This window comes from Nelumbo nucifera, chromosome 6 (assembly GCF_055504915.1).
Source record: "Nelumbo nucifera cultivar China Antique chromosome 6, China Antique-T2T, whole genome shotgun sequence".
In the NCBI taxonomy this organism is placed as follows: Eukaryota; Viridiplantae; Streptophyta; class Magnoliopsida; order Proteales; family Nelumbonaceae; genus Nelumbo; species Nelumbo nucifera.
This window is the reverse complement of record NC_142654.1, coordinates 20,074,056-20,085,684: the sequence shown is the minus strand read 5'-3', so window position 1 is coordinate 20,085,684 and position 11,629 is coordinate 20,074,056. Positions and strand designations below refer to the sequence as shown.

Below are 11,629 nucleotides of genomic sequence, written 5' to 3'. Positions count from 1 at the left end.
CCTTCATCAGTTATTAATGGAAGCATGTTCTGCTGTTTGTTTCTTGTATGCTGATCACAAGTGTGTAAGCTATTAGGCAATCAATTTTATGCATTTTTCTTCATTTAATTCCACTTTTTTGCTTTCATATGCATCCTTTAGTTCCCACTAATAGAGGCTCCAAGTGCTTTTCAATGAATGGAATATTCTAAATGTTCTGTCATACAAACATAGAATCTGAATCTGTTTTTGGAAGAAATTTTTCCTCTTATAAAATAAATGTCTATTTTCCCTCTGCCCTCACAGTCTTTGAGAGATGAGGAATCAATTAGTTCATGATACAAATTTTCTCCATCTATTTGAGTATGAAGACCACATGTCCCATGTTCTTTCCTATCAACTAAAGCTCAAAGTAGGAATCTGTGATCTCTCTGTACATTTGTAACATATTATACAGAATACGGTAAAAATAATCAGTAAACCCTTGTTATCCTATAAGATGATTCTTACATAGCCACCTAATGAATGCTCTGACCTTACTCTATGGAGAATGAGGATTGATTAAATAGACATCCTGGACAGATAAAGATGAAGAGCTGATCCATGTCCCTTCAGATGACAAATTCTGGGTCTGGGCTCCACTTGAATCCTGGAGTATCATCTGTTGGAAATATTCCCTTATTCCTGAAAACCTTGAATCTTCACCAGATATGCTTGGATCCGAAATCTCATCTTGGATGGCCATCGAGCCTTCTAGCATGCTCACCACTTGGGACATGCTAGGCCTAAGTGTGGGAGATGCAGTAATGCACAAGAGAGCTACTTTAATCATCCTTTCCACCTCTTGCCTATTGAAATCACTTCCCAACCTTGGATCCACCAACTCCAGTAAGCTTTCTCTCTTCTGCAAAAGAAAGGCCTGCAATAACCATGCACATAAGAAAAATTACAATAGAATAACATATAGAAAGGAACTTAAAATACAATAGTAATCTTAAGTCTTAACAAGAAGCAATTTCTGCATACTGGACAAACAATCTAGCTTACCCAATCTAGAAGACAAGTGCAATCACTCTTTGGCCTATATGTTGAGTTGGTTCTCCCACTAACAATTTCTAAAGCAACCACTCCAAAGCTGTAAACATCTGCCTTGAAGGTGAGGTGACCCCATAGAGCATATTCCGGTGCCATATATCCTCTACAAATCAAGATTATAATTACACCTTTATGTTAAGATAATCTTGTTGTTTTCAAGAAAAGATCATGAAACATTAACTGAACATGAAAAGCACTTATTCAAGTAGTAGAACTAGCATGCACCATCAGTCATGCTAGGAAGATATTGTAATGACTAACATGGTTCCAGCGACTTGAGTGCTGATATGGGTCTTTTCCTCTTCATCAAGCTTGGCCAACCCAAAGTCAGATATCTTGGGGTTTAGATCCCTGTCAAGTAGTACATTGGTACCTTTGATGTCCCTATGAACAATTTTGAGTCTTGATTCTTCATGGAGAAAGGCTAAACCTCTGGCTATCCCAACACAGATCCTCTGTCTAGTTGGCCAGTCTAATTTCAATGGACCATCATCTGGACCTACATATACCAGATAAATGTCCAGTCAACTAAAACTTCTTATTCAGTAATTTGTGTTCTAAAATTATGGGATGCATTTTCTTTTTGTTTTTAAAATAGTAATCACATTGAAGCAAATAAGTCAAATCTTACCAAACAAAGCACGAGAAAGACTATTGTTTTCCATGTACTCATATACTAATAGCAATTGGTCTTCTTCGATACAACAACCATAAAGTTTAACAAGATTTGGGTGTTGCAATCCAGATATCATGCCAATCTCATTTACAAATTCACGATTTCCTTGCTTTGATTTGGAAGAAAGTTGCTTAACTGCAATTAAAGTACCATCCAATAGTTGTCCCTGAAAAGGAAAAATGGCATAAAATTTAAACCAAACTGATATTTTACCAAACATTGTATAAGCTGTTTTAAGTAGAGTACCTTATAAACAGATCCAAAACCACCTTCTCCAATCTTGTTTGCTGCATCAAAGTTGTTGGTTGCAGCTTTAATTTGTCTTAAGGTAAAGGAACCCGTTTGCAGATCTAGCCCTCTTAAATCTGTCCAAGGAGCCAGGTAAGAGAATGCTGATTAATGAAGAGTCACTATGGTGCTTTGCATCTGAAGGACATACTTTGGTTAATGCCAGAACCCAAAAATGTTCAAAGAGAAAGGACAGAAAACTGAACTGAGTTCTCTTGAGAGAAACTTTTACATGTTTCTTTAAATTTATCAATTTCATGTTATTTTAGTTAATTTAAATACTAAATGTCCAGAAAATTGTGAGAGACCCAAATTGTTTATGCTAAAACTGGTATATGGGTTCGACATTTAGGCTCAGTTTGGAAGGAGTACAAATACAAATATGTACAGTACAAATACATACGAAATAATACAAAATATGAGGTTTTACACTCTACACATTTTGTATTTGTACTCCTTCCAAACTGAGCCTTAACTTTGCACTACTTTTCCTACACATAGAATGCCTCTTTCCTTTTATTTCATCACTACTGCTGCTTTTCCTTAAATGTTTTAACTGCCATATTTCCCTTTTATTGTAATGGTTGGACATGGGTTTCATTTTGGCATGTATAAACAAAACAAACTGGACTGCTTTCAGTTAGTTGTTGAAAGACCCTGATAAAGTGCCCAGTTTTCATGCTTTGGGTAGTAATCCTCAAACACAGAAATGAGCCGGATCAGGTAGTATTGCACAATTTTATCCTTGATTGGTGCAAATCTTTACCACCCTCTACAGATAAAAATAGCCTCCAGAACTATAATTTAGTAGAAAATAAGTAGGAGAGAACATATAAAATCTTCTCTTCTGAATTTTTCAATTATTGACCAACATGGACTTGATTTGAGTAGCAAGGGGAGGGGGGAGTAAAATGTGTGCAATTGAATTAGACCAAACCTTTATATCTCCTGTTTTTGCCTCCAAGATAGCCTTTCCACCAAATAACAACCAAGACCAAGATTATAAGGATTGACACAAAAGCCCCAATTGCAACACCTATCACAATTTTCTTCGTTTTATCTTCTGAAGGAAGTTTGAAATCTGTCAAAAAAGAATGACCAAATAATCCCATGTTAAGTTACCAAAAAAAATGCTGACCAAACCTATATTCCATAATATTAAATAATGAAAATTTAACTAACAAGGAGAGAGTGAAGAAGAATAACCAAAAGCAAATGTGCACTAGAATTTGGTTTGACTTTTTATTCATTAGGATTTGCTCCCACAACATATCATATATGATAGTATAGTAGCTATGAATTGGAATTGGCTGGACCAGGGTGGCTGAATTTTCAGCTTCTTTCACTTCCAAAAAAAGGAGCTATCTAGGAATAGTTTAGTTCAGAAACATTTTCCTCTCAATCCTTCAATTTTAATTGGCTCTAGTAAATATTTAGTTGTTTTCATTTGAAACCATTCAAATTATAAACTTCATGAAGGTAGCTCAATTTCAACAACACCTGTAGAAGGGCAGTGCTGCATGACATTAGTAACAGAAACTACTAAGCTACTCTCTAAACCTGCAACTATAATTTGGTCATCCTCCTCACAGTTTGAAAATTTTAACTCTATATTAATTGCAAGAAATATGGTATTGGAGTCTGTTAGTAAAATTGTTTTGTCGGTTCTAAACAACCAAGGAATTAGTAGTAGTATTAGTAGTAACTTACTGTGTTCCACAGAAATAGCTGATATAAGAGGACCATAAGAGTATCCCCTTGCAGGGATGATTGTTGTTCCTTTTCCAGCCCAGTAAAAGCGGATCTCTAGAGTATTGTTTGTCACAGTAGCATTATACTTTTCTATGTGTTCTTTACCAGCCCCACCTGCTTCATGTTCAATATCAAAATCTTTCCGCATCAATTTTCCCTACACAAAATTTGCTTATTTACTTAAACCATTCTTCACCATGAAGATAAACATATATAGTTTCTATAGAATGATTAACAATACCTGTATATAAATATCAAACAGGCGCCTCCCAAGACTACTAAATGTGTTATCATTTGTGAAAACTATTTCTGCAAAGTGCAGACTCACAGTGTAATTACCATTTTGTAAACAATGTCCATAATAGGTGAAAGAAAGCGGAGAACGGCGCGCTGTTGTGTATAATTGGTAATTTTTCATTGTAAGTACTGATGTATTTGTAACAATGAAATTATCTGCCTCTTTGTTGTCACCTATGAAATTTCCAGTGCTACTAAATCCCCAACGTTCATTTGCAAAATATGATTTTGAAGCACCACCTACATTTTTATCTCCTTCATATTTGTTTCCATCATCAAGTGTTACCTCAGGCCCTCCACAGTTTATATGTAATGAGGACCAATCTGCAAATAACAAGCATGGTATATATAAATGTTGATAAATATCAATACTAAAAATTAAAGCAAAATATCATTTTTTTTTCTGTAAGTGATAAACTATGCAATATCCACACAATAAGAGAAAGAGACTTCTTTACCAACTGTAAGTCATAACTTGAACCTTGGCTATAGAATTATATTTAGGAGCAAGAAGCAAAAACTTTCATAGTTGGCAATGTTATCTCAAGAACTAAATACTTACATTTTGTACACTTGGAACTGGAATTCGAACATGGAAGGAGATCCCTTATAAAATGATATTAAGAACATGTTAGAAAAGAAGTATGGCATTTATCTGTAAACTAAATAATTAAGATTTTTTTTAATATAGTGTTAGAGGTGAAAAGATTTCTCTTTAGGCTCAATTTGGGAAGAGTAGAAAATCAAATAAGCACAGTGCAAATACAAGGTTTAGAAAAATAAAATACAAGATTTTGCACTATATATAGTGCAAATACAAATATGTTCAGTGCAAAACCTTGTATTGGCTTCAGCCCCCACAAGGGCAAGGTACTGTATGTTAATTAAACCTAGTAAGTGGGTTTGTGGGGCTAGTCACAAAGGGAAGCCTCATGACCAATTCAACACTATTGGATTGGCCCTACAGCCTTAACAGCCCTAACCCTTCAAAGTCATTAATTACCCTAGGCAAGGGCAGATAAGCCAATAAAAGCTTGGCTATTCCCTTCAATGACAATGAGGAATCACGTACTGTTCTTACCTCTTAGAATTAGAAACCTTCTGCTGTTGTAGTTATTTATAGAATCTAACAAAAAAACTTCAAAGAAAAAACTAACTTACCAGTTATGTTTCATGCTTCGGAACAAGTTTCTTGGAACAACAAGAACAAATTCAAAGGAAAGAAAAATTAGTATTACAAATCATTTCAACATTGATTGAAACTAAAAACTTGTACAGAGGCATTCTTACATATTATCCATACAACCTTCTTGCCCAAGGCTTTCCCATGTAAAACTATTATACGAAAGATCACTGCATGTAAAATCAAGTAAAATATCGCATTCAAAAGTTTATTCCTTCAATTTATTTGAAGGGAAACTGTAGAAGTTCCATTTCTCAAGTTTGTGAATATGTGTGTTCAATAAAAGAAAGAAAAATTAAAGTCAAGTTGAGATTTGAGAAATATACATATGTTCTCCAGCTGACAACATCCACTCTGGTATGGCTCCCTCGAACATATTGCCAGTTAAATAACTAATTAAAGAAATCATAGTAGGTGTAAGTACCAAGTAATTGATTACTTGGTTTGTTGGTGTTAGGGCTGCAAATGGGTTGGATTGCAATCTGATGTCATCTGCATCCCAGTTTGATCCAAATTGAATCTTATTCATTAAGGCTCGATCAGCCCATTGATGAAATTGTTATTCTTTTTTCCATCTTATTATCTTTATTTTTTATCATAAAACTATTAAAAACAAATTTTCATATAACCAGCAATGATAAAAAATGGGCCTAAAAGTTAGGACCAGTTGTAGGTCAGGGCCCAAAACACAGCCCAAGACTAGCTAGGGTAGGCTGGGCTTCAGTCTCATTGGGACAGCCTAACCAATATAGTCTCCTATGAGACTTGAACATATGACTGCTTGGTGAAAACACAGCATGCATTCAAACCAACTTTATGTAAGTGACGGGTCAAATTAGAACTGCCAATGAATTTCAAATTCAATTTTGGATAAAGGGAAAGGGGTACCTTTTGCAGCCCTACTTGACGACACCCTTAAACACTTGCTTTGAACCCAATACAAAAAAAATAAATAAATAAACTTTGAATCACACGACTTACATGTATTTGGGTTCTATATCTGTTCTTTTGTTAGGGATGGGTTGTTTTAATTTGTTGAAACTGAGGTCCCTGCCCATAATCAGAAGACAATGAGTACATGTTCTTGACATAATATAGCTTCTAATTGTACCAGTGAATATTGTATTTGCAGAAATTATAACAAATTTTGAACTAGAAGTAACCAATTTATTAAATCAATATGGGGGGCAACATTTACAGCTCATAGTGCTGCTCTTCACAACTTCAGTACTATGACACCTGTTTCTGTACCATAGAATTTGTATTATATGAATGATTAAAGGAAAACTTTTAACTTACATAATTTTAAGTTTATCCAAATTCCATATATTTGAAGGGATTGTATCAGAAATATTACAATTCCTCAAAATCCTGAAACAGAAAATCAAATTAGCCACTACATTATTCATTAGTAGAATCTCTAATCAACAGAAGTTGTAAAAGGAGGAGAATTTAACATACAATGTTCTCATTCCTTTCATTTTACCCAGATCAGGAAAAGTTGATTGATTCCCATGTATGTCACTAATCCTCCTGTAGATCAAAATTACAGCAAGGATAACTACAAAAGGATGAACCTTTCAAATTGTAGATTATTGAATCGACAACTGAAGAAACTGCATTAACATGAATTTATGACTTACAAATCAGTTAAATTTTGTAGAACAGAAATGACTGAAGGAATTGGTCCCTCTAGCCCACTAGCTTGCATTACCCTTCATCAATACAAATTGAAATTAAGAATCAATTTATGAGAAAGTAAAATTGGAAATATTTACCACCAAAACAAGTGATTTAATATTTTAAAAAAGAATCATCATACATTTTGTCAAGGTGTGTCCAGTTTTGGATAAAATCTGGTATTGGTCCACTAAGGTTGTTATCACTTATTGAACTGCATTATAGCAAAAGAGACATGTTTTTTTAGTGTTGAATAATCAGTAAAACCTGTACATTGAAAAAGGAAAAATAATATGATCTTACAATTCTTTCAAGTTTATTAAATTTGCAAGTTTTGATGGCAAAGTTCCTGAAAAATTATTGGATGAAAGTGACCTGCAATCACAAAAAAGTTATTAAACTGAACCATAGAGTAAATAAAGATTTTTATTATAAAAAAAAAAGATGTAAGCAAAAACATAATAAAAGATAGATATGATAATGAATAACATATCTTACAAATTCTTTAATTTGATTAGATCCCCAAGCTCCGAGGGAATAGCTCCAGAAAGTTGATTGGCTTCAAGGCTCCTATAAATTTGTTTTAATTTGAGATTACTCTGAGAATTAATACAAAATTCTTGAAACATAACCTATTTAAGTGGATTTAAATAAAAATAAATAAATTTACAAGTAAAAAGACCCAAAACTCACAGGTATGTGAGATTGGCCATTTTTCCTATTTCTTTTGGAATTTCCCCTGATATGCGGTTCCCAACAAGAGATCTGTATGAACAGAACAGTTCTCAATTAATTGGTAGATAAATACTCAAAAGCTAACTCTGATTTTCTAAACAAAATGATATCTTACATAAACTGTATGTTCTTCATAGAAGCCCATTCAACTGGTATTGTTCCGTTAAGGAAATTACGTCTAAAATCACTGTAAAAGAGAACAAAATTTTCTTTTGGTCATTATATTTAAGCTTTTTGGTCAAATATAATTTATTATTAAAGAAACTAATAAATTTATACAGTAAGAAATAAGGCATTTAATGTAAATGAAATAAATTTGTAAAAGTTCTTACATATGTTGAAGATAGGGAAGATTGGCCAGCTCCGGTGGAAGCCTACCTGAGAGATTTTGATTCTTGAGGATCCTGTAATGCAAGAAAAGATTCAGTAAAAATTTGCTTACATAATCCTGGTTTTCTCTACTCAACACTTGTTTACTCTTAATTAAGTATATACTTCTTTACCTAATTAACAGTCCAATTATTTCTCATCAAGATTGTGGTAATGAATGCATGTACGTAGGAGATACCTATTTAGGAACATTTAATACACCAAGGCCAGAATTAATTCCCCATTTCTCATGTAAAAATACTAATACAACTTCCTTTCCTAAAACACCTATTTTTACAACATGTTCTATTTTTGAAAACTAAAAAAATTAACTCATCAAATTAAGAAGATGATCATGGTGGGTTCCCATTAAGTGAGAGCATGAGAGATAAATTAAATCAACAAATTTAAAAAAATAAAAATAAAGATATAGGCATGCTTAAGATCATAAATTAAATTGCCACTATGATCTAGCATCCTAATAAGTAACATATTTAAGATGATATGTCCTACTGTTGAGCCACTCCCAACTATTCCAACTTTTTACAAGAGGTTTTTTTTTTGGGGGGGGGGTTTGTTTGTTGCAATTTCCATGTTGTAAAAGTTTCTTGAGTTGGTATTTTGATAAATTAATTTTTTTTCATCACAAAACTTAAAAACATGAATTTTAAAATAAAGGTAAATTTATAGTCAGACGCGGCTGTATATTTAAATTTATGCTGCAGGTTGGTTCAGAAACCGATAAAATTTTGACAGTCGGCTGTATATTTCAAATTATAAAAACCTCCGCCATGTCATTAGAAGCTTGTGTGGTTGTTACCAACATGGGACTCTTAATCCATATGGACATAGCATGGATTATTTGAAAAAAAAAATTAAAAAAGAATGATAGAAGAAATTGACGGAGAATGAGAGATCAACCGAGGGAATGGGAAAAACAGAGGGAATGGAATAAAAAGTGAAAATTCTTTTTTTTTTAAATAATCGATACTGTATCCAACATGTAACATAAATTTAAATGTACAACATTCTGATTATAATTTTCCTTAAAATAAAATATAACAATTTTATTAAACAATGAACTTTTTGACTTGACTTTATGCAACTCTTAAAAACCTCGCCCTGCATCTTCTACAGGGGCTAAGCGAAGCATCCAAGAATTGCATAAAAACACAGGGATTGGTGTATGTGCATTAGCAATAAATCGTCGATAATAAACTACAACAATGAGAGAAAGGAAGTACGAGTGTGGAGTTTGGAATGTGCATACATTGATATGACGTGGCAAGTGGTGCCATTATTGTAAGAGCAGTCACAGGTAACGTTGTTGTTGAACTTTCCTTTTGGGTTTTGCGTCAACCAACTCGATTCATTGATGCACGGATCAACGCCAAAATTCCAATCAACTTTGTGCAATGTTTTGGCTATTTCTCTCAGAGCACCCACTGAATCCAAAAATTCAATCAATCAAATCATATGAGACAATTTCTAAAGAATATGATAATATTTTTGATTATCATGGAAAATAAGAATGCAAATGCTACTATATATATATAGTTGGGCTGATTATATATATTATAGGCCAATATAACTTTTATTTATAGAATTTATTTTATACATTATATATATTATAAAATATTTATATATTTATATTGATGTCTTACTATAACATCAAATATAATATAAAATAATATAGACATGTACAAATTATGCGTATATATGGGCCAAGCCTGAAGTATTGGGCCCAACGCCCAGGCCCTGGTTGGGCTAAATGATCAGCTCAAACTACACCTGTTGTGTACACCATTATCCAGAAAAATAAAAATAAATATAAGGCCCGCTTAACAAAGCTAACAACAACAATGAGAGGTGTAAGTCGGGTCATATTTGCCTCTTCTAGGATATTTTAAAGGTCAGGTCTGGCATGGTTCATGGCACAAGCCCAAACGGGCCTAGGCCAAGATAACCGCAGGCTGGATTGTGGGCTTTGCCTGGTCATGAACTATGTTGTATCAGGTCACGGGTGGCATGGCCCAATTTATAACTCTAGTAATAATACACGGCCCATATGTTATAGTGATGGGCCATGCTGTGAGGCCGCAAAAATCCTACTAATGAAGTGTTGGAAAGGGCTTTGTGAGGTGGGTTAATTGTAAACAGTCTACACGTAAAGTTTGATAAAAATAAAAAATAAATTAATAAACAAACAAGCCGACAGCCCAAATTTTCTGTACTTCGGCCAAAGAAAAAGATTGGTTTTCCATTGAAACTTGTTTGGGTATATTCTCTAAAGCAGCTCAAAGAAGCAGGCAACTTAACAAGAACTCACATGGCAATTAAAATTAAAAAGCAGTTCAGTTGATTTTGATTTTGAAGTTAATTCAACTGCCGTCGTTTCAGACTTCCGAAACGGCGGCCCAACCATGAATTATCTATCTGTCGAAATAATTGCCTTCTTGGACCATTCATATCCTTCATTAATCTGAATACGTTCTCGTTCACGTTGACTTGACTTATATCTCTCCTATTTCTGCCGCGTCTATGTATTATATTAACTATTATTCTATATATGAAGATTGGAACCATATATACGGTGTTTGAACTTTCAACTTTGAAGAGAGCCAATCACTCTCTCATGTCTGATTGTCTGAACAACTTGACTCACTGACCCGGTTTCACGTGTCATGAGACTACCAAAGACAGGACACCCCATTTTGATGGTCCCACCAAAAGTTGGCCACATTAACCAATCTTTTGTCCACCATGCATCCAGATGAGATGAGCATGAGAAAGACACGGTTGGGTTCATGATTCAAGCCTAAGCTTTGAGTTTGAGGCCTAACATCGTAGCTAAATTATGTTTGGATTCTTGACAGAAACAGAAACAGAAAAGAAAAAAAAAACCATCTCTATGATCCTTGCTGAAACGCCCCAAGACAAACAAAGACCCCAAGTTTATATGATTATTCCAAGGCTGTTTTTGGTTTGAGGGAAGTTAAATTTTGGCAAGGTTCAACAAGCTATGCTGCTATATATGGATTCTCTCTCTCTCTTTTTTTTTTTTGCTTTCACAGAAGTGATAATTTACTAAATTGATCAGTAGCAGACTGCCATGCTTCTGCATTTCCTTCTCATCATGTTCTTGCCTTTTTCTGCATTTCCTTCTCATCATGTTCTTGCCTTTTTCCATGTTGCAGTAGAAAAATCCTTGCTCCCCACAGTCTTTGCTCATTTAAAAATCAAAGGAAATTCAAAAAACTTGAACTACAATTCATTCATCATGCAAACAAAGTGCTGGTGTAACTATAGAGAGAGAGAGAGAGAGAGAGAGATGGGTTATGGAATTTCATACCTTCATCTTCAGGCAGCAGCTTATTTGCGGCATGGCATCTCGATAATGCTCCAAAGCAACAGAGTACGAGAGCTGCAGAGCAAAGGAACAAGCGTCCATAGTAGATGTCCATCTCTACACTCTGCAGAGGTTGCTTGGACGACCTTGGGGAAATAAAAGAGTTAGAGCTTCATATTCCAAGCTCCCCTTCTCCTTAAAAGACCCATCTAGTCAATATTAAATT

General features: G+C 34.2%; 1 protein-coding gene across 3 annotated transcripts; it reads right to left on the bottom strand.

Annotated features, from left to right (window-relative positions):
* Window positions 1-225: 225 nt before the first annotated feature.
* LOC104608435 (putative LRR receptor-like serine/threonine-protein kinase At1g29720) lies at window positions 226-11,629 on the bottom strand. 3 transcript variants are annotated; one of them, XM_010274440.3, is made up of 25 exons: window positions 11,407-11,625; window positions 9,325-9,499; window positions 8,018-8,089; window positions 7,801-7,872; window positions 7,644-7,715; window positions 7,449-7,520; window positions 7,254-7,325; window positions 7,093-7,164; window positions 6,914-6,985; window positions 6,732-6,803; window positions 6,570-6,641; window positions 6,252-6,320; window positions 5,597-5,662; window positions 5,378-5,440; window positions 5,249-5,278; window positions 4,650-4,693; window positions 4,262-4,411; window positions 4,032-4,099; window positions 3,749-3,947; window positions 2,976-3,119; window positions 1,997-2,115; window positions 1,706-1,916; window positions 1,336-1,573; window positions 1,027-1,177; window positions 226-898 (listed from the first exon to the last, which is right to left on the bottom strand). In XM_010274440.3, the coding sequence occupies exons 1-25, from the start codon at window positions 11,516-11,518 to the stop codon at window positions 521-523; spliced, it is 2,865 nt and encodes a 954-aa protein (XP_010272742.1). In that variant the 5' UTR covers window positions 11,519-11,625; the 3' UTR covers window positions 226-520. The 3 variants fall into 3 exon arrangements, 2 of the variants coding, with proteins under 2 accessions (XP_010272742.1, XP_010272741.1); XM_010274439.3 differs by having other exon boundaries at window positions 4,032-4,411; window positions 11,407-11,624; XR_016077174.1 differs by having other exon boundaries at window positions 759-898; window positions 1,448-1,573; window positions 4,032-4,411; window positions 11,407-11,629.

Coding starts and splice junctions, on each gene's coding strand:
- LOC104608435 (XM_010274439.3), bottom strand. CDS start 11,518: ATGGACATCTACTATGGACGCTTGTTCCTTTGCTCTGCAGCTCTCGTA. Junction 7,521..7,643: donor ATGGCCAATCTCACATACCT/GTGAGTTTTGGG, acceptor ACAAATTTATAG/GAGCCTTGAAGCCAATCAAC. Junction 7,165..7,253: donor TTAATAAACTTGAAAGAATT/GTAAGATCATAT, acceptor GCTATAATGCAG/TTCAATAAGTGATAACAACC.